The sequence below is a fragment of the Eubalaena glacialis genome, chromosome 7 (genome assembly GCF_028564815.1).
Source record: "Eubalaena glacialis isolate mEubGla1 chromosome 7, mEubGla1.1.hap2.+ XY, whole genome shotgun sequence".
Lineage (NCBI taxonomy): Eukaryota > Metazoa > Chordata > Mammalia > Artiodactyla > Balaenidae > Eubalaena > Eubalaena glacialis.
Window position 1 is genome coordinate 97,561,964 of NC_083722.1, and position 23,261 is coordinate 97,585,224.

General features: G+C 35.6%; 1 protein-coding gene across 1 annotated transcript in view; it reads left to right on the top strand.

Annotated features, from left to right (window-relative positions):
- Nucleotides 1-20,754, top strand: part of CHL1 (cell adhesion molecule L1 like) — an 80,239-nt gene extending 59,485 nt beyond the window's left edge. Inside the window, exons 15-26 of the mRNA XM_061197488.1 lie at nucleotides 41-142; nucleotides 326-523; nucleotides 2,068-2,138; nucleotides 6,874-7,096; nucleotides 8,350-8,465; nucleotides 8,601-8,805; nucleotides 9,049-9,171; nucleotides 11,772-11,951; nucleotides 15,301-15,462; nucleotides 16,103-16,234; nucleotides 17,891-17,963; nucleotides 20,538-20,754. Of these exons, the coding sequence (XP_061053471.1) occupies nucleotides 41-142; nucleotides 326-523; nucleotides 2,068-2,138; nucleotides 6,874-7,096; nucleotides 8,350-8,465; nucleotides 8,601-8,805; nucleotides 9,049-9,171; nucleotides 11,772-11,951; nucleotides 15,301-15,462; nucleotides 16,103-16,234; nucleotides 17,891-17,963; nucleotides 20,538-20,754 (1,802 nt within the window). The remainder of the gene's footprint in view (nucleotides 1-40; nucleotides 143-325; nucleotides 524-2,067; nucleotides 2,139-6,873; nucleotides 7,097-8,349; nucleotides 8,466-8,600; nucleotides 8,806-9,048; nucleotides 9,172-11,771; nucleotides 11,952-15,300; nucleotides 15,463-16,102; nucleotides 16,235-17,890; nucleotides 17,964-20,537) is intronic.
- Nucleotides 20,755-23,261: the final 2,507 nt, after the last annotated feature.

Genomic DNA, 23,261 nt, shown 5'->3' on the forward strand with positions numbered 1-23,261 from the left:
TCTGCCTTCTCCTCACCGTTTTTTTTTCATTATTAATCAGATGTTCCGGATCCACCGGAAAACCTTCACTTGTCTGAAAGACAGAACAGAAGTGTTCGGCTGACATGGGAGGCTGGAGATGATCACAACAGCAATATTAGCGGTAGGGAAGACTTGGGATAACTGTAGTTTCCAGAGTTAAAATTAACATCGAAGCCATTAATACCACCAAGGGTGGATTATCCTTAGAACATCCTTTAAAATGTTTAATATTGTATATAAATCTTAGTATAACTTAAACATTCTCAATCCATTCTAATGTGTTTTTCTATGTTCCTACTGCCAGAGTATATTATAGAATTTGAAGGAAACAGAGAGGAACCTGGAAGGTGGGAAGAATTGACTAGAGTCCAAGGAGAGGAAACAACAGTCATGTTATCTTTGGCTCCGTATGTGAGATACCAGTTCAGGGTCATAGCCGTGAATGAAGTAGGGAGAAGCCACCCTAGCCAGCCATCAGACCATCATGAAACACCCCCAGCAGGTATGTCAGTTCACACCTCAAGTTCCTAACAAGTTTTTAGTCTGTCGCATCTTTGAACATCTAGGGGGGGTAAAAGGAAAGGATTGATAACCTGGTGTAGGATTTTAGATTTCTCCCAGTAGAGAGCTTGAATAGCTCTGTAAACTTAACAGCATGCAAACTATTTAAAGTACATCAGTCTCAAAAGTCGTATGTAGATGTTTGATAGATAGCAGGATATTACAAGGCGGTACATGAACAAGCATTGCTCTGAGTAATTTCTGATAGCTAAGTATTGTGTTAAAATCAGGTACCGTAAAGTAAGTTCTAAACTGAAGTTCAGTATATAGGGAGAAAGTCAACTTTCTCTCTTTATTTTTCTCCTCATTTCAACTTTCTGAAATAAAACATTTGACATGTTATAGGCAGCTTGTTAAATTTTCATTGCATCTAATGTCATTAATTTTATCCATTTAGTGTATTTTCGTATCTCAATAGCTAAACGGATATCTAATACCTATCTAAATTCCCAAGATGCTTTTTAAAAAAATTCTCAAGAATGAGCATGCTGTAGTAGTGTATACAGAATTCAAACTATAATATTGTAAGAATGAGACTTATATAATGTTATAAACCAATAAAATAATGACAGTGCTGAAATTTGTATTACTGAATTGGGATTGGTTATCAATGTGGTCATAGCCTGGTTTTTTTTTCCTCTGGCTGAAGTAAATATGCTAGGATAGAATTCCCTTTTAGGATTGAGAAAAAGCAAGGGGAGATAATAACTGAATCAGATACTTGTATGATTTTAGTATAAATTCATCTTGGCACTAAACTCCATATTTAGCCCTTTTTTATAAAATGGATCTATCTGAATATATTTCATGGGCACATTAACTGCTGTTTCCTATTTGATGCCCCTAAAACTTGGCTGTTGATATTAATACATGATCTTTAATTTTATTCACTTAGAGGCAAATATGCACAACAAAATTTCTAACAATAATTCTAATAGAAAAGGTAAAGCAGATTTAAAACTTAAAATGTATATTTAAATAGTGGGTTTAGATTTTTAAAAGCAGGTTTAAAATTTAAAGAGCAGGGTTAAAATGAAGACAGGTAAAGAAAACCTTCCACTCTCCATTGAATAATAATTATATCACTCCATGAACACGATTTTACTCCCTGAAGTAAAATATATATTTAAAAGCTGCCTTATGTGAGGTGATAGATGTGTTAACTAACATTATTATGGTGATCATTTCACAATATACACATATAAATATTATATATATGTGATATATATACATTCTAAAATCATTATGTTGTACACCTTAACATAATGTTAACTTACACAATGTCATATGTCAATTATATCTCAGTACAGCTGGGGGGAAAAAAAAAACTGCCGTAAATCTTTTTTCAAACTGGGCCAGATAGAAATAAACAAATATAATCAAAGTTTTTAAAAATCTGTTTTTTGTGGGAGGAGGGATGATATGATGATTTATCTATGGACCACACAGTGGGAAAAAGTAATTTTAATACTTGTAATTTTTCAGCTCCAGACAAGAATCCACAAAACATAAGGGTTCAAGCTTCTCAACCCAAGGAAATGATTATCAAATGGGAGGTGAGGATTCTTTATGTGTTATTTATTACCTTTGTGTGTTTTTCCTTATTTTAGGTTCACATGCTAAGTATAACGATAGAACAATATCTTTTAAGAACAAAGGGCTAAGATTTGTATATTTTATAAATATATTTTATTTGTCTATTTTAAAGATCATCATGATTAGAATGTTGTGAAATAGAGTTTAACAGTGGTAGATAACTTAAGAAAGGTTACACAGGTTGATTTCATTATAATCCATCCCCCAAAGTTTACAATTCCTAATATTTTTATTACCAATATTCTAAATCCTCTCCCATTCAAAAAAATACTGAAAGTCTTTCAGTAAATTTTGGTACATGGGCTAATAAAGATTATTCGTATCAAAAGGATGACTCGCAAGGAATAGTCACCACTTACTGAGCACTATTAGGCATTTTGCGTACTCATTTCACATTCTGAGAACAATGTTGTCAAGAGAGCATCATTAACACTGTGTTCTAGATACGGAAACGGAGGTCCAGGCTGATAGACAGACTGGCCCATCACCACACAACTAGAAATCAACAGAGCTAAGATTTCGACATGAATATCTTTGGATTTCAAACCCTACTCATTTTCTCTTTATATACGTCTCTGTTAAAAGTTACTAAAATAGACTTTCCTCCTTGAATTTGGCATAACATCTTATATCTGCTCAGATGACTTTAATTTTTTTGAATGTCATTTCTAAATTTCTTCTGTAACAGTGGAAAGCTGTTTTCCCCCTCTATTATTTTGACATGTTTGATGAACAAGTATTTTAACTTACTTGAAAGTAGATTGCCATCCAAAGATTCTGATAAATAATAGTTTTCCAACATTGAATTCATTGAATTTTACAAACATTTTTGAATGTATGCTGGAATATATTAGTTTATTTCCACACCTCATTTCAGATGTGATTTTTTGAAGAAGTTTAGAATGTACAAAGTTTGATTTCCTTTTTTCTTCATCATATATTGGTCTTATATGATAACATTGCCCATACCTGCAAAATATGTAGTCAATAATTTTATGTCAAAACTAACCCTTTATTCCCATTTCAGTGAAATTAAGTTTTACAAATTTGAAAAAAAAAATTGGTAATATACAGAAACTAAATATATTCAAGAATATTATTATTTTCTTGAATATGTGGCCATAAACAGCTGCTACCACATTGTCCTGATGATTATTTAATTTAGAATTTGAAATTATGTTAGTATCTTATTCTTTTAGAGTATCTTCTTTTAAATTCCATGGAAATTTCTGTAAGAGAGATGATATAACTGATTGATTAGATGACAGTAATAGTGTATAATTACCAGGTCAGATCCTCAGAGAAGTATACCATTTTCCACTAACATTAGCTCCTTAATCCTTACCACTCCTCTGGGAGGGCTACAGTAGCTCCATGGTATCAGCATTACATTCTGTCCAGAGAAGCTGGGACTATCAGTTTAGTGACATTATCTAGATGCCATGCCCTGAGTCAGTAATGAAAAGAGGGCAGGAATCTGCAGTCCTTCTTACTGATCATCTTATTCATAAATCACTCTTCCCCCCCACAAAGATATATAAGACTGATTACTAATGCTCTCTTCTTGGAAGAATGGGATTATACCATGAAAGTGTTTATAATTTGTCTTTGAAGAGTAAATGACATGTAATTTAGTAATTAATTGACCAGAGGAAGAAAGTACTCAGAGAGATTTGGAACTATGTTGACAATTACATTCATAATATATTCCATTGTGTTTCATATCATTTTGAAATGTCAGAGATCTAACAACTATAAGCACAACCAGTGAAGTTTAAGTACATTTACTCATCAGTTACTGTTTTGCATCGATTATCCTGTAAAAAGGAGTTAAATGCCAGATAATTCCCCAAGTTGACAAGCGCACATGTGAACGTATTACCAGATCCCATCCAAAGACTGACTCACAAAATAATTCCTGTCTACAAGATAATGACCAGAGAGAAGCAATTTGTTTAAAAAAAAAAAAAAAATCTTTCACAAAAGGGTTAAATAGAAACAGACTAGTTGTCCCTAATTTTTGTTTTATGTTTTCTTTTTAGCATTAAATATGAATAAAAGTAATGTATTATGAGGTCCTTGGTTTATTTATGGCTTATTTATTTATTTATTTATTTAAGACTTAAAAAAAAGTCTTTGTTCTCCTGGAATGTATAATCTAGTTGGAGAGACAGACAGTAAGCAAATACATGAGAAATAAAATAATACCAGTTTGAAAGATTCAATGGAGGAAAATAATATACAGACTTTTGTATGTAGCTTGTTAATGAATATGCATTTACTCATTGAATGGGTGAACCTTATATTACAGTCAAAAATGAATTTCAGTTTATTTTATTTAGCTCATGTTCTATTATATATGAATTATCTTTATAAATGTCACATTAAATATTAAGGATACAAAATTTTTTAAAATGTAATGTATTAAATTTGAACTTACTGATAGAACTAGTCTTTATAGTTAGCATTATCTTCTAAGTGTTAAAAAATGATAATATCTTATCCCTCAAAACAGAGAAAAAGAGCCCACTGCACCCTGATTGGTTAAATAATTATACCATGATGAGTTTTGCTTGACTTTTCCCTTTGTTCTTACGTGTAAATATATTTGTTAAATTTGAACTTCTATAAAATAGCAAATTTCTAATCTCAAAGACTCCAGAAAACAGGAGAACAAAAACAAAACAAAAACAAACAAACAAACAAAAACCCAATTCACTAATGTTTGGGAAATAGGAACTGCTTCAGTTACCTGATTATATGATCACAGCCAAGTTGTTTCACTACTAAAGGACCTAGGATTTATTATTTCTACTGCAAGTATAATAAGAAAATCCACCACCTTTAAAATGAATTTAGGCAGTACAGAAAATCTGTCCAGTTTCTAGATGAGTCATTATAACCTTGCTTTGTTCATAGATCTCTTTGAAAATACGACAGAAGTATAGTTTTGCTGTAGAAAATTATACATAGAAAGTTTTCCTAACAGTTTCACGGCTTTTCAGATCCTCTGAAGGGCACTCATGGACCCCATCTAGAGATGTCTAGCCATCAAGTTAAGAACCTCTTTTATAGAGATTCCTTCCTTCTGAGCAGCTTCATGAGCGGAGGGGAGGCTGGTGGTCTTTCCCCACCACTCACATCCCTGGCTCTGTATTGCTCCTCTGGTCTGTTATCTTTGGTGGGGGCCTATTTGAGAATTTGCTGAGGTTTTGTTGTCCACTGTCTGAAAGCCAAATACGAAGTATTCCTGCAGTTTCTTTGGGAGCCTAGGCACCAAGGAGGCTGGCAATTTAGGTAAGATTTTTCTTAAAAGTGTTGCCTATGGTGGCACAGTTAGTTTTAAATTTTTCCAGAGAGCTTTATCAAATGTAACTATTTTTCTTGAAGCAAAACATGTGTAAATTGAATCACAGTATTTGTACACATTTATTGTCAGTTGGGACTGAAGGAAATTGTAATTGCAGATTGTAGTATGGAACTAAAAGCTTGTGGCCTGATTTATCCCGGCAATGCTAAAGCCTCTGGTGAATTTATATCTATATGAGAGTAGAAAATATCTTGGGGCAAAACTTGGAAAGCAAAACATAAACAATGACTATGAAAATCTCAGAAAGTTTTTGTTTTGATATTTTTTCCTCCTAGCTAATTTAAGTATTCACCCTGGAATAGGCATAGACTTGAAATTATTTTGCTGATGTAGTGCTATACTTTCAACTTAATTCCATCCAATCCCTCTAATAAGTATTTTAGTAAAGTAGACTGAGTCCAGAAGCATTGTAAATTCTGTAAGAACACTATATATGATATTATTGAATCACTTGCGTATACAGACAAAACTACTGTTTATATAAGTGACCCTTATAAATCTATGACTAAAATCACATTTTTTATGTATTCTATATAACTGATTCACTTAAATGCACATTCCCATTTTTATGATATTAAACAGATGGTTTAAATCACATTGATTTTTTTGAATTAAAGTACTGTTCAATTAAAAACTGGAGTGGAAATAACCAATTTTCTATATGAGAAATTCCTCCACTATATATTTCTATACAGCAAAATAAAGTGGAGGGTGGGGAGCGCTTTCTTGTAAAAGAAATAGAAAGAGAATGGGCAAGGAGCTGGGGAAATATTTTACTGTAGAGAGGAGTACATCTTCTGGGTGCTAATGTATAAAAATGCATATTATCCAAAAATATTTACTTGCTCTCTCTCTTCTCTTGGAAGGAAGATGGATGGAGTCAGGTAGAAAGAGTTCTGACTGAAAAGCCATGGAAAAAATCCTATTTACATCCATGGAATTCATGGCCATGTCCTTTTTATTTCTGCAACTTCTCTGAGAGTGGAAAAAAAAAAAAACCAGAATATAGAACAAAGTGTAAACAAAAGCTAAAACCCTCTGTGGAATTTCTTAGTAAATTCTTTCATATGTGAACTGTTAGGCATAATCCAGGCATCTAAATTGTGAGAGTCTCTACTTGGGGAGGTAAGGGAGTAACTTTCAAGGTTAAATTTACAGAATGACAACATTTTTCACAAGGATTTCCAAACCAAAGAGAGGGATTGAAGATCTCCCAAGAAATGATACCTTTATTGCAGTGTTTCTTGGGCCACTTAGGGTGGCTTCTCTGTCTCTGACTCAGCATATCTGTGATCACGCGGGATGAGTCTGGCCTTCTGTTTTAGCCTTTGAAACCCATGGAGCAGAATGGACCTGGACTGGAGTACAGAGTGACCTGGAAACCACAGGGCGCCCCGGTGGAGTGGGAGGAAGAAACAGTCACAAACCACACCCTGCGGGTGATGACATCTGCTGTCTATGCTCCGTATGATGTCCAAGTCCAAGCCGTCAATCACCTGGGCTCTGGCCCTGAGCCTCAGTCAGTGATTCTCTATTCTGGAGAAGACTGTAAGTGGCGCACCTGAAACCCCAAGTACTTCAAGAATAGTTTCTCTCAAGTATATTACACTCTGTCGATGAATATTTTTGAGCAACTACTGCATGCAAAGTGGATGTACTAGCTGTAGGAGATAAAAAGACATAGCACACGGTTTCTACTCCAGGGTTGACCGCAGGAGAGTTGATCAGTATAGGGTGGTAAGGAAGAATGCTGAAAGGTTTAATTTTATTCAGTTTCCCAAAAAAGCTATTTCTATAATGAAAATCAAAGACTTGGAATCAGCAGTGCCCACAGTTAAGCGGCATAACTGTCATAAGGTTTCCAATCACATCTGCCCTTACTTGTCAAGGACTTCCTAACAGCTGCCTGCTGTCGCACCCTGGCCTCAGAGCTGGAGCCTTCCTAATGAAGATGAGGTGCACACCCAGATTTGCATATAGAATCTCACGTGCGCGCGCGCGCACACACACACACACACACACACACACACACAGAGTTTTGAGGTACTGGTGATATGATCTTATTATTAAATATACCATAAAAACAGCTGCAAATAAATTATTGGAAAAAGGAAAGACTGCATTCCAAATCTCTACACGGTAGGAGTTATTCTCATTGTTCTTGCAGTATCCAAAGTAATATTTCGATCCAAGAATAGAAGAAGGTCCAGTTCACCTGCTACCTAAATTCTCACTACACAGGACTTCTCACTGTGAACTAATATATTAGTCTTGGCTGCGGTGGGTTTGGTTTATTCGTCTGTAGTTAGCTCCCCTGTAGAATGGGGATAATAATACCACTTTATAGGGTTGTTCTAAGAATGATGTGAGCCAATCCAGTATAGGCCCTCAGCACAGTGTCTGACACACAGAATATGCTCAATTAACGTCAGCTCTTCTTATGAATATTAGATTAGTCAAACTCCCCAGTAATTTTAGTTATATTATTAGTCTAGCTCACATGTTTCTGGAGGCAGATGCCCAGAGTAGATTTTACTGGCCACTGTTTCCAGTTACATTGCCCACACTGTATCCATCTGAAGGGGGGCTTTTCTCAGTGTGGTCTAGGCTCTCCTCTTCTCTAGAAACCTATTTGGACCCTGAAACTCTTCTGTAATGAGAAACTCTTGGTTCCATTTGGAATTGATTCGAGACAAGTGTTTTCCTCAGATTAAAAAACATGAACGATCACCTTTTGGAAATGATCCTAACGATCGTGCTTGGAGATTACTGAAAGCTAATCCTTCTCATGTGCTTAACAGATCCTGATACAGCTCCAGTGATCCATGGGGTGGATGTGATAAACAGCACATTAGTTAAAGTTACCTGGTCAACAATTCCAAAGGAAAGAGTACATGGACATCTGAAAGGATATCAGGTTTTTATCATAGATTTTCTTCTTCTCACTGTGGAATTAATATATTTCCTGTAAATAAGAACTGATTCCAGAAGAAGCCAAAAGAGAATGTGCCACCACGGCTGATATGTTAAAGGGTTCCTATTTTCATTGCAGGTAAATTGGTGGAAAACAAAAAGTCTGTTGGATGGAAGAACATATCCCAAAGAAGTAAACATTCTGAGATTTTCAGGACAAAGAAACTATGGAATGGTTCCCTCCCTAGATGCCTTTAGTGAATTTCACTTAACAGTCTTAGCCTATAATTCCAAAGGAGCTGGTCCAGAGAGTGAGCCTTACATATTTCAAACACCAGAAGGAGGTGAGAGAAAAACGATGTAGAATAACGATGTATTTAATAAATTAAATATCCAATTTTAAAATAAATAACAATTTAAAATAAATAACAAAGTAAATATCCCAATGGCCAAGACATTTCCTCCCTTATTAGTTAGTTAATCTGTACTTACGTCATATGAGTTAGCTTCTCAATTTAATAAACTGTAATTTTTTAAAAGAAATTTACCAATTTATGAGCGTCTGTTGTTGGCCTTGTGTTTTCCAGTACCTGAAAAGCCAACTTTTCTCAAGGTCACCAAAGTTGATAAAGACACTGCCACTTTATCCTGGGGACTACCTAAGAAATTAAATGGAAACTTAACTGGCTATCTATTACAGTACCAGATAAGTAAGTACATATTTGAACTGGATTTGCCTAGTAATGTTTCATTTTTTCTGGTTGCGTATTTGGTTTACCATGCTGAGAATCCAATTCATGGTTTGTAAGCTGGCATACATCCTTTACAGCACAGGGGTTTGTAAACTGGCTGGCAGACCAAATCCAGCCTGCTGCCTGTTTGTATAAAGAACGTTTTATTGCAACACGGCCATGTCCACTCACTTAAATTTGTCTATAGCTGCTTTCTCACTAAAGTGGCAAAGCTGAACAGTTGCTCCAAAGATTGCATAGCCCACAAAGGCTAAAATATTTACAATCTAGTCCTTTTCGGAAAGGTTTGCCAATTCCTGTTTTAGAAGAAAAGCAGTATGTTAATAGGTACCAGAAAACATGCATTTAATACGTATATATAAGAGGCCTTGAGCATTAGGAAATATGCAAAGAAAAAGTTAATGATGTAGTGGAGATTCAAAGCACACTAACTTCCACACTACACTGCCTGTTATGTCTCTGGTGCATGTTTCCAATCTCAACCCTGCATATATTTGTATTTGAGAATCCTCTATTGGTAGCCCAGTGGTACAGTCATGTAATATTGAGAGAACCAAGGAGTTGTCTTTGGACCATTACCCTAGGCTCTCCCCCTATGCTGCTGTGCCGTTAGGGTAAAAAAAAAATGTTTAGATGAAATCAGCTGATTTTAATCATAACACCTCCCATCTTCAATAGTTTTCAAATCTAGGCATCATCTCAAAATGGAAATTAGGGGACTGAGCTCATAGAAAAAATTTAAACTTTGAAGACATGAATTCCTAAACAGTAAAAACACCAGGACTATAGAAACCCAGTCTACACTGCTTGCAAAAGTCAACTTGATATAGCCCTGAACTGCCATCAGTCAGTTCAAGGCTTGCAGCAATTCAGGTCAGGTACCAGCTTTAGCTTCTGATGGCCTATTCTGTTTTAGGTACCTATGATTAAATGGATACAGCCATAACCCTAATAGAGGCGGCATTTTAGTGTCTTTGAATGTTTGGTATATAGCAGGATCAGTAAGTACAAAGAATTCTCCCTGCATTTTTTTTCATTAAAACAGGAAATCTATGAGGTATGTACCATCACTACTTTATGGATGAGAAGCATATAGAGCTCACTTACAGAGAGCTGTGCAGTAAAATAAGTGTTACACAAGGATTCAGACCCAGCTCAGTCATTCTAGATGCTGAACTGTAAAGCCTACACTATTCCATGAACTGGATTTCAAACATGTAGAAAGCAGTGAAGAAATATTTGAAGGCTTTTCAAATGTCACTTTGTTTGATAAAGATATGCCTTATCTTTATCTTCATAATGAAGAAACTCAACATTAAATTCCAACCTTCATGTTGATCTGTATGTAATCTATAAATTTATTTTTAAAACAAGTTCTTAGAATATATAGAGAAAAGGCTGAAATAGTAACAATTGCAGTGGTTACTGTACTACTTGATATGTGGATTTTTTAATAAAATGATATATACTTATTCTGCCCTCTATTAATATTAAGTGATTGAAATATTTTTAGGTGGCTTATATATTTTTGTGGCTCTTATATGTTCTAAATAGTTGTCGAGTATGTATATGAGAGCTCTCTCTGTACTTTCCTGAATTCTTACGTTGATTGTGGTAGTTTTTCAATTGATTGGTGGTATTTTACAGGAATGCTCTCCAATAATCTACAAACGGTGATTATTTTACTTTCTTCTTTCCTGTGTTTGGATTATTAGTTTCTTTTTCATTTCCATTCATATCGTTGCATTAAATAGACCAATGGAGGCATTTTTATGTTAAAGAGTAAATGTATTTTTTGATGGTCTCTTGGACTGAGAGTCAAGAGTGTTTATTCTAGTCGTTTTCTTACCACTAATGGCTGCACAGTTTTGGAAATACCATTTTCCTCTCTTGGATTATTCTTACGGCAATCTTACAGTACTTTGTGCTCTTGCACAAATATCATGATCTTGCTATGTGGCAGATTCTTTGAAAGGCACTATCTAAATCATCTTTTTCCGTATATCACTTTACATAGTGCTTAGTATACAGTAGATATTTAAAAATATGTAATTTATCAGTACATATGTGAGTACTTATTTGGTGCCACATATTAAACCAGAAACTATAGAAGACTCATGTAAATTATTGTCCAAATTATCACACCAGAAGGAGATTAAAAAATACTTAAGGATACAATGAAAATATAATAATGGGGGAAAGTTCATCATTTTAAATAGGTGTGGTAAAGCTGGAGTGATTTTCCAGTACGGCATAGTGATTAAGAACATGGGCTCTGGAGTTAAAAGGCTGTAGTTTGGATTCAAATCCCAGTTTGCCAGTTAGTGGCTCTAGGTCTAGGCAAGGTGTTTATTGTTGCTAGACCTTCATTTTCCCATGTGTAATACATCATAGTAATTACATCTACCTCAGAGAATTAAGTAAGTTGATAGCTCTGAATAATTAAGATAATATCTTGCAGACCACAGCATAGATAGAAGCAAAAATAAGAGACAACATAACTTGAATGGTTAAGGCTGTGAAACTTGAGCCGTTGATATGCCTGTTTATTTCTTTAGTAAATGACACCTATGAGATTGGAGAACTAAATGATATCAACATTACAACTCCATCAAAGCCCAGCTGGCGTCTCTCAAACCTCAATGCAACTACCAAGTACAAATTCTACTTGAGGGCTTGCACTTCAAAGGGCTGTGGGAAGCCCATCACTGAGGAAAGCTCCACGTTAGGGGAAGGGAGTAAGTACAGGAGGTTTATGCATGCTACGTTTTAAACTGCTCTGAAAGGACTGCACGTTGCTAGTCACTGTAAATTACAAATGATTGTGATCTCAATCTGTCTGACCTTCTGTTTTCCACTGACGTAGAGAATTTATTTATCTTGTTTCTAAAGTTCACATTGACTCAATGTATGAACTTCTACACATCAGTAATCAAACTATAGCCTTAGTGTATATAAGGAACTATAGAACTATAGTTCCTGATATAGTGTATATCAGGAACTATAATTTTGCTTAATTAAAATAGGGGGATATAAGGTCAAAAAGTTACTCGTAAGATTAGTAGACGGATATTTTTCTTCTGGAAATGTTTCCACACAGGAAAATATTTGCCTCTTGCACTGGTAGACATTTTGCAACACTGATCTAATACATTTCACCTCCATGTCATGACTCATATATACATTGATTCATATATCAATTTTATTTTACTCTCTACTGGTTTGATGCCAAGTAACTAGCTTGAAAATGGCTCATAAATCTCTGGTTTCATTTATACAATTCTCCTAATGCAATTGCACTTTTTTTTTTTTTTTCCAACTCAGGCCATTTCCCTTCCCCAATTATTTCTCCAATTATGATTTTAACGGTATTTTTACTAAGCTTTCTATGTTATCAACAGGGCATCAGGAGAGAAAATAAGAAGGTAGAACAAGAAAGGGAAATGGACTGGAGGAATGGATATACACACTAATAAGTTTAAAAAGAGGGCCTTGTGTAGAATTCAAGTCGATCAGACTTAGAGGGATATTTGAGGCAGGCAAAAGGAAATGGGAGATGGTAGGAAGGGCAATGTAAATAAGTCATTTATGTGTCATATACTACGTGTCCGCTGTTCTGGATACTTTCCCAATTTTTAGACTATGGAAAAAGAGAAAATAATAATGAAGAAAATTGAATTGTCTATCATTTATAAAAGATACATATGGAAATGTATTTAAATTTGTGAATCAGTATAAAATCAATGTGTTTGTGTGAATGGTTATGCTGTGACCTTTATTGTCAGTTTGTTTCTTCCTCTTATTTTGTTCCTACTGTAGCTAAATAATGAAGAGCTTATGTTTTCCTCAGACTCCCTAAATACTCAAAACTCCCTTTTATGGGGAAAAAAATATATATGTATATATTCAAAATGGTTTCTCCCCAAAAACCCACAAGTTATTCCCAGGGATGAATTAGACACCAAGTGAAATGAAGAACTCATTTACTTACTCCTAAGAGGTAGATTTAAAGATGGTGATTGAAAACTTTCTAGTAACTAAAAGGTTCTTATTTCTCAAGAGTTCAAATGGGTATCAAGTGTTCAACACAAAGAAAATAAGTCAGAATAGTGGTAATGTAAATATGCAACTTTCGTATTTTCTAAAACAGAATTTAAGGCATGGAGAGGGTTTTTTTGGTTTTTTGTTTTTTAGGACCAAGACCATAGTATGTGTCAGAAATGCTAATCCCATTCCTGCCAATTTGAAGCATGTAAGAAAAAAAATTCACAAAATTGCCTTACAATAGTTAGGCATTCTAGTATATATGGAAATATTTGGAGAATTTGGGCTTGGTTGTGCTTGTGTTTGACAAACTCTTTTCAGAGGGTAGAAAATGCTGTTTCTGTGGTTTTATAAATGATGCTACCTCTTTTCTGCAAATTAAAGCTATAACTAATGTGCTTGAGTGTTTTACAGCATATTTCTTCACTCTCTCATGTGTTGTAATTTGAAAATGTTTCTTACTAGTATGTTTGTGCTCTTTTTCAGGATTCTGCATTTTCAGCTACTGTCCCCTTCCCTAGTTGACACTGATTTTTCTTCTATAGGCCTATCTTGCCATATTTACAGGAAAGAAACTGTAATCTCCTTCTGCCACTCAATTTCGGCATGATCTTTGAAAAAAAGAGAAAAAAAAATATATATATACTTCTACTGAGGAGATCCATCTTGCTATCACTAAATACTCTAAAAATGATAACTTCTGTGCAAATTGGAATGTATTTCTGTGTATCTTTCTTCTCTTTGCATAGATGGCACATTTTAAGGTCATCTGGCGTTAAATCCGAGAGTGGGATCTGATACACAGCATTTTTTTCCCCATCATTTTCTGGTTGTCACTCTGAGTTTCAGGTGGCTCACATTCCATAATCTCACTGGGGGAAAAAATGGAGTTAATCAGAAATATTCTTTTTTGTGTCATTACTGGTTTGAATAAAACACTTGCTTTGCTCTATTTTTCAAAAGCTTGCGCTACTTAATGTAACACTAAATTTCGGTTTTTCAAAGGCAAAATTAATTGTCTTGTTTCAATGGTGCTCAATCTTGAAGGCTTTCTTCAGCTAATATAACTGGTCTTATTTTTCCCATGGTGCCATTTTTTAACGGTCCTTGTGTTGTCAGTAACTATATAATCAATTTTTACTCTGTGGTGAAAAGTTGTAACTAAATTTTAACGTGTGACACATTCTCATTTAAAACAGTGTAATAACTCCTAATAGTCTCAACATGGAATATATATCCTTTTCAATATAACTTGTTAACATTTCTTGGTTTACATTTATTTTATTGAGTTAATTCTTAGCAAAAGTATGGATCAAAAGGAAAAATATTTTAGGTGTTTTGCTATAATGTTAGAAATTAAATGTATATTTTAATGACACTTGAGTCATAGTTTTATCTGCTACTGATATTCTACAATTAATATATTGACATATTCACGTTTCTTTTGAAAAGTGTAAATTTCTCACTTTGAAAATCTCAATGCATTTCATTTAAATGTACCTGTAAACCTGCACTTTTATGTAGCTTAAGTTTCTACAAGTTTCAAATATTTAATATATGAGCATACTATGATGCTATTCCATCAATATTTATGAAGACAACCAAGGCAAAAAGAAGTAATAATACAGAGTTAAGATTTTAATGCCATGTGCTTTCACTTATAAGCCAAAATTGCCATATTCTGTCCCTGCTAGGTTTGTGAGAGTCCAAATTGCAACAGATGACATTGTATAATTTTTTTGAAGTCTGTGTTTGGTTTTAAACCATTCGTATGACCAGGCGGATTTATAGTATCACTTCATTAATAAGTGCATCATCTTAAAAGGACATGAATTCAGTTCATTTCATTTACTCCATATCAGCATATTAAAAAAGAAAATCTTGAAACGTTGCTTTTCTTGATCTTCTGATAATTCAGAAACTGAGGGAAAAAATGCCACAAAGGGCTCTCTTATTCATCTCAAATAACAATACTTTTTTACTTTTCATGTCCTACTTTTCAGTGATGACAATTCGTATGATTTACCTGTGTACGTTTCTTAGGTAAAAGTGTCGGGAAGATATCAGAAGGAGTAAATCTTACTCAAAAGATTCACCCAGTAGAGGCATTTGAGCCGGGAGCTGAACATATAGTTCGCCTATTGACTAAGAATTGGGTTGATAACAATAGCATTTTTGAAGATGTAATTGAGACAAGAGGGAGAGGTGAGAAATGAGACTCTGTTTGGAGCCATCTTAGACAATACATCTGTGTTCTGTAGATTATTTAATGTTACATACTTCCTATGTTAAAGATAAAAATACGAAGTATGTTAGCTATAAAAACAGTAGTTTCCATTTGTTTTGGCATAGCATTTTAAAATTGTCAAAATGAAAAATGTTTCACCAAGGTCCGAGTTATCCCTTATTGTTTTTACCAGAGTAGTTGCCTAAAAATGTCTGCTGCTAATTAACGTGTGTTAATAACAGAAACTAAAAAGAAAACCACAACCAAAACCCCAGAATCTCCATAGCAATCTGCATGTAACCGAGGCAGCTTGTGCTTTTGCTTGCTTGCTGTCGCTGCTGTATTTAACTGCATCTGTCTCTACTGTCTCTCTTTGGTTTTCATCTTCAGAATCAAACGCAATTTGAGAGGGCCCTTTCTAAAAAATGATTAAATGATTTATCAGTATTCTCCCAATGAAATGTCCTTCAAATCACATTCCCTCTACGGTCACTCCAAGGAAAAAATAAAATTGATGCTATTTTGTACATTTAAAAATGATGTTTAATTTTCCCCAGAGGGGCATAATTCCAAAGACCGTTTCTAGTGATCAACGTGTGACTTCTCTCTGTACAACAGAATATGCTGGTTTATATGATGACATCTCCACGCAAGGCTGGTTTATTGGACTGATGTGTGCGATTGCTCTTCTCACGCTAATATTGTTGACTGTTTGCTTTGTGAAGAGGAACAAAGGTGGAAAGTACTCAGGTAAAGTTGTTTCTTAATATGACTGAATTTTATTCAATTCTCTAATTTCTAGGAGGCCATCTTCAGAGACATCTTTAATTTTTTTTAATTACACATTTAAGTCAAATTGATATTAGCACATTAGGTATACAGTTTACTGAGAGGGGGAAAAATTCCTATATTAACTAACCAAAGGGAATACATGTGGTCTAGAATATTATCTCTAGGTGGTTACTTGTTTTCTTGTTTGTAGTACATAAAATAGGCTCTAGGGAGACATATAATACTTCCAAGCTTCTATTTTCTCTCTGTAAAATATCACAGATATTGGGAAGACCTGTTACTAAGTCACACTCATATATTTCAGTGTTTAAAGAAGGACCCATTTATAGTGTGCCTCTCTACACATTCATGACCCAGAGTTGTTTTGCACTAGTCCATTCTAATAGTACTGGCTCTGCTAGTCAACTGTGTTAAACTGAACCAGTGCTGGGAATGCATTTCTTATTACCATGACATATATCGGATACGCTGCCTCTTGAATTAATTAATTATTAATTAATATCTGGCTTTACTTTCATTCAGTTTCCAAATTTGTTTTGTCTTTTTCAGATATCCATGTTTTGTTGTTACTATTATTATTATTTTTGCTTAGCATTCATGATGCTTTTACACAGGGGGAAAGATTCAGATCCCAGTGCTATTCGTTTGCTGATGTTCAGATCAGTGTGAAATTCTTTACTGGCTTATGATTCATCCAGCAAATACTTTGGGGAGCCCATTATGTATATTGTACAATCAAACAAGAGAATAATTTCTATATTGTAAAGTTACACAGAATTTATGCCATTATACATGTTTTTTCTTGCTTAGACTGAATTTGTTAGGAATTAGATTTTTAATGACTAACTAATGAACGCTCGAGGTAATTAACTGGAAACTTTAAAGAGATAGAGCATTTCCTTTTGAGTGTCCCCAACAAATTGTCATTTGTGAAATGTTGCCGTATCCAAATTCTGAAGAAGCTTCTTCAAATCGTGCCCAGAAAAGAAAAACAAGTCAGCGTTTCATTTTTAGGACAACTAAGAGAAACTCTCAGGTCTCGGCAAGTAGTAGTAAAAGGTGCCATGAAGAAGGCTTTTAGTTCGAGTTTTCCTGGTAAAGTGAAGCAAGAGCCTCCTTGGCCTGGACCCCACTATGCAGAATAAATCTAATTTATTCTATGTCATTATAGACTTGAATATTCTGATTATTGAGGCAGTTTGGAGTAAGAGAGAGAGAACCACCAAATGATTGACTTTTTCTTAATTCCCTTTAGTTTAATGACATAGATCTGCTAGCAATCAGCCAATGACATCTTCAAAAAGTTTAGGATAGTAGGATGTATATACAGTAATTTGGTCTTCATTAAGAGACCATAACGAAGTTACGGACTCTTGCAGTACGACGCGCTGCCACATAACACTACATTACTTGTGTGCATATCTGCAGCAGCCTGTAACCCTGACGACAAACAAAGACAAGCCAGAGGATCCTTTTTCTTTCTTTATTTGAACACAGAGATAACTCTGATGGGTGACAAGTACAACCACAACAAACCTGGCTTTCACTGTCAACAGCACCGTTAAATATGTCTTTGAAAATTCCTTGTATTACTCCCCTCCCCCTTTTTTTCAGTAAAAGAAAAGGAAGATCTGCATCCAGACCCAGAAGTTCAGTCAGTGAAAGACGAAACCTTTGGTGAATACAGGTAAACATTACGTTCCATTGTAAAATGTACCAAAGCACATATTCATCAGGTTATAAGCTTACAAATATAAAAAAGTGTTTCTTCTTAACGATTACAGGACTATAGTTTAATACTCCTATAAAGAATAGTCTGTTTAAAAAGAAAAAAAAGGGGGGGGGCCTTCTTAAAGTGGCCCAATCAAATTTGCTAGCAGTCAGATTTCTCTGTGCCGAGGTGGAGATGTAACTGCTGTCTAGGTAGCATGCGTGCTAGGACACTTTTCTTGAAAGGTGTTATGCAAAGGACACTATTGTTATTTAGACTGAATATCTATATATGGAGTAGCTAAAACAGCTTGTAGTCTCTCCTCACCGTGGCCATTGTGAACCCAGGTTGTGTGCAGTTTACACCCATAAACCTGTATCCTGTGCACCTACGGTGTGTACCTAAAAGGTGATTGAGTCACAGAGCATGTCCTCAAGATGAACCTAGTCTTCAGAGGAAAAAAGTATCAGTGCAAATAACTGTAATTAATGAAAGAGAATAAGAGAGCAGAAAAGGGAGCAACCATTTCTGCCTAAGAGGAGTTCTGGGAAGGGTCCATTCCAAAGGAGGAAAGGATAAAAAAAGACTGTGTTACTCTTAACCACCAGACCAAACTTATGAAGGTATAAAAGTGTGTCACACGTAGGAGAAATTGCAAGAAATCTGGTATGAGGTAGGTACCTCTTCTTTTCTTACCTGTTCTTTTTTAGGATGCCATTGTTGTCAGTCAGGTCCTCTGTATATGGCAGCCAAAGGGGCTGTTACAGTTTCCAGGCATACATGGCCATTGGCACACAAGACCAGCGTCCATACCAAATAATGGACTTGATTGGCCTCACCCTGGATCATTACTGTAATCAGGGATGTGGAGTATTCTGATTAGCCACCCTGCATTAACTGATGTACATCTGAGCCTCATTCTACGCTCCACTTCGCTCTATACTTATTTTTCTTTCTTCCATCTGAGGTACTTTCCACGAAGGAGCATTAAAGGCTGAAGGGAGAGAGAAAAAGAAAACTTGGAATTATACACATTTAGGAAATGGTGACTCAAATCCCACAAGGCAGGGATCACTGAGAGCCTATGGCAACTGTTGAAAATACTTTTGAAAGATAGATATTACTAGTTTGATTTTATGAGGAAAACACTAAGACATGCCTTATTTAAAACCCATTCCCTCATATTTTGCTGCTGCTGTAAAAAGACGGGTACAATCATCCCCTGCAAGCTTTCACCTGGCATCTTGTTAGTTAATACAGTTTCCCTCATCTTTGCCCAAAACTACATGTTTATCTGGAAAATTATGCAAGGAGACAGTTACATAACGTGAATTCTCGTCTTTCCAGCCTCTGGTAAGAGTTGCTTCGCTATTTGTGGCCTGGTCCTTAAGGTAATGCCACATTTTGTCTTTTTGTTTTCTTCGTATTTGCTTTTATAACTGTAGCATCCCAGTTCGGGAGCCAATTACTGTATGAGTCAGGACAGTCTGGGTCATGCTGCTGTTGAAAACAACGCCACATATTTTTCTTTCTCAAACTGCGTGTGCAACACAGATGGCTCGAGCCATCTTGGTCACTTGGGAGCACCGGCTGGTGAGCGAGCATTGAGGGTCAGCACAGCAGAGGAAATGGAAGATGGCAAATGGAGCACGGGCTGGAAAGTGACATATGTCACCTCTGCTCACGTTGGCCAAAGCAAGTCACATGGCAATGCATAACTCAGAGGGCAGTGAACTGTCATTCTGCCATGCTTCCAGAAAGCTGAGATATGGACCTCTTTGATGAACAGCACCAGTGACTACCCCATACTGTCAAGTGCTAATAGCACGCTAATTATATTTTTCTCCCAAATTTTCCTGTTTTAGAATTTTATAAAATCTTCTAATTTGGTGTACAGCTTTCTAGTGTGATGGAAGTTGATATTAAAAAAGACCCATCATCTAGAAATTAAGAAAACTATATCATTTTATAGACCTTTTACTAACTCAGACTTGCTTTTGTTGAATAGAATGCAAAGCATAAATGAATGTAGGATACTTGTAGTATTTCTGTTCTAAAAATGCCAGCTTTTTTTTTTTTTAATTTAACAAACCTGAGTTTATTAAAGAAAGTTCTTTGGTTACAAGAAACAGAATTTGATTGATTAACCTAAACAAGAGAGACATTTCTGGAGGGATTTGGAGGAACATGCAGGATCAAAGGTAAAGAAAGAAGATCGAGACTTGAGTTCGAGACTAGGGTTCTAGAAGTTCATGAAAGTGAAGGAAATAACATTTGTTCTCTATGTAATCAACAGATTGAATATCTTCATGTCTCAATTTTAAAGGCAAGCAGGAGTGTTGTGAGTTTCTCAGTTACTCAGAACGACACAAATTGGTAATGACGATTTAAACATTTCTTTGTGAAAGGGGTCATTCAGGATTTACCTGTCTTCAGTGCTAATTTGAATATCCGGAAAATTTAAAAACCTATTAGCACTTGTGCATGAGTCTTGCTTTACATAAGTACCTCACATTAGATTTTGTCGAATTCTTCTTTTTTATTTTCTAGTGACAGCGATGAAAAACCTCTCAAAGGAAGCCTTCGGTCCCTTAACAGGGATATGCAGGCCACAGAAAGTGCCGACAGCTTAGTCGAGTATGGAGAAGGTGACCACGGTCTATTCAGTGAGGATGGGTCATTTATTGGCGCCTATGCTGGATCTAAGGAGAAAGGATCGGCGGAAAGCAATGGAAGTTCTACAGCAACATTTCCACTCCGAGTGTAAACGCAGAGCATAGAAACACATCAGCGGTTCACACCAACCTTCCATATTTATCTGTTCAAGGGAGCAAGAACTTTTCCTATAGGAATAGAAACATTGTGGCAAAAGACTTCATCCAGAATTTGAGCTTCCTGCAGTTGTGTTGAGAACAATAGCACTGCCTTGAAAAAGTAAAATATCTAGCACTACACGCCTCTGTTTGTTTTTTTTTTCCAGGTGCTCAAAATGCAGAACACAAAACAAATCCTGTATTTAGATTCACCTCACCTGAATCCAAAGTATCCATCCAGTGAACTCCATATTTGCCTGGTTTTACTCTTCACTGTGTTTGCAGAGATGTTGCTACCTTGTGGGTTTTCTGTGTATGCACATGTGTGTTCCATCTTGGAGAACTGTCTGTCTTAGTGACTTCGCTTCCTGACAGGTTAAAAGATGGTAAGCAAACTGGTTATTTAAAATGTAAAGAGAATGAATGTCTTACTTAAACAGTTCGTTGAATATAGACAGTCTAAATTTATTATTTAAAATTTGAGTAGTAGAAGTCTTAGGTGAAACGATCAGCTAGTATTTATTGAGCTCCTAACTCTTTGCCCAGAGATGCTCATGCTTAAACAGAATTCTACCTTTCTCAGTATCAACGTGAATTTGTAATTTCTATCACTTATGACATCTACAAACATCTTTGTTTTTTGTGTTTTATTGGACTCAATTCAGCTGCAAAAGAAGCAGTGGTCAGAAGGTTATCTTATGAAAGAACAGGCAGGAGGTGTCCGTGATGCTGTGGTCTAATAACTGGTATCTATTTAATATCTCCATTTCTAAATTGACTGCTTGCACCTTTTCTCTATGTTTGTATAATGGTATGTTCCATATATTTCATGAATGCATTGTAAATATTATGTTAATATTTACACAGTTTAAAATAGAGATTGTTTTATTTTGGAGTGAGAAAAAGAACATTAACAGGCATGTCTGTACAGCTGGAGTATATAGTAATACACCATGTTTCATCATTCCAAAGCTACAACCAATCACATGAGGTTCCCAAACTGAAGACTTTGTACAAAGCATTTGGATTTTGTTCTTGTGTGCTTTTCCCACCATCTCAAAATAAAATATCATATAGATATTGAGGGGAATGATTCCATATTTTTCAAAGTAAATTTTTGTTGTTGAGTGTACTCCTCCTACCCCAGCCCCCCAAAAGAAAAACTGTTTGTTTAGAGTACAAATTCCTATACATAGGTTTTGCCTGTATCACACTTTAAACATCTTCAGGATGGGATAGTTTTCCATGTTCTCCTTCTGTCAAAGCCAGTACAAATTCAGGGAATTTATTTCCTGGCACGTGAGCTACTCGTCCTTCTAAAATTATACATGGAAGCGGTTTAGAAATACTATGAAGGACGGTGCATGCATGTCAGTAAAATTCGGTGTGGAGCTTCTCATTTTACGGAAAAAATGTTTAACCTTACCTCGACATTCTTCTTAAGTGTATTTCTTAGTTATGTTTAAGTGAAATTGACTCACAGATTTTACTTTATTTTTTGAACTGTACCCATGGGTGTATATTGTTAAAGCCTTGACTTTGATGTATGTAGCCCGCTCTCTTTCTTGTGGACCAAAATGAGGGAGTGTGTATAATGGTCAACGCAATAATCCACGTGGAATATCTAATTATCGTTTTAAACCTTGTCTGTCCTCCAAAAGGGAGAGGCGGCAAAAGACGGTCTTACTTAAAACAATACTTTGTGGGCTCAGGACTTGACCACACCTCTGAAGTAAGAATTCCCAAAGTGGGAAGGCACTGTGGGCCTCACCCTATCAGGATCCATGCACCCACCCATCCAGCCCCTTGAGCTTTATCCCCATCTAATTTTAAGGCACAACTTTTCTCAAGGAAGAATCATCACATTTTGACTTACCTGGGAGGAATTTCGGGTACTCAGCCATCGATGAGGCCAAGGTTAGGACTTCTGGGTTTAGTTCCACTAGTATTCCACTTGCTCTTCTTTGTCATCAGCTAAACAAGGTTTTAACAGAATCGTGCAGGATGGACCTAATCTCAGAAGTGCATTAGGATTAGATTTATTACCAATTTAATTACCTTTAAGTTAGAAGGAAACACAAATAATGAAATGTTTGCTTTTCCTAGATCGTAGAGTTCTCCCTTAACTGTGTGAGTAATAAGGATGTTCCTGCTCATATTTTCTGAACGGCCAAAACTTATGGATTTGAAAAATGAGATTGCTTTCAGACTGCCTTTTGCTATCACTCTCTATTACCTTTTCTCAGTAGCATGTGGTTTCTACCGGGAAGCTTCACAGAAGGAATAGGTCCATGACTAACTTTCTCTGGTCTACTGTCAATAGGATTTCAATGTAATAGGTTGTACATAATCTCAAGGACTGTTTTGGTGGGGATCAGTTCCTAGAGAGCTGTCCAAGGGTTGGGAAAATCCAAGTTCTCTTCCTGGTTCCAGCACTGATTTTGTACATAAACCGTAGACA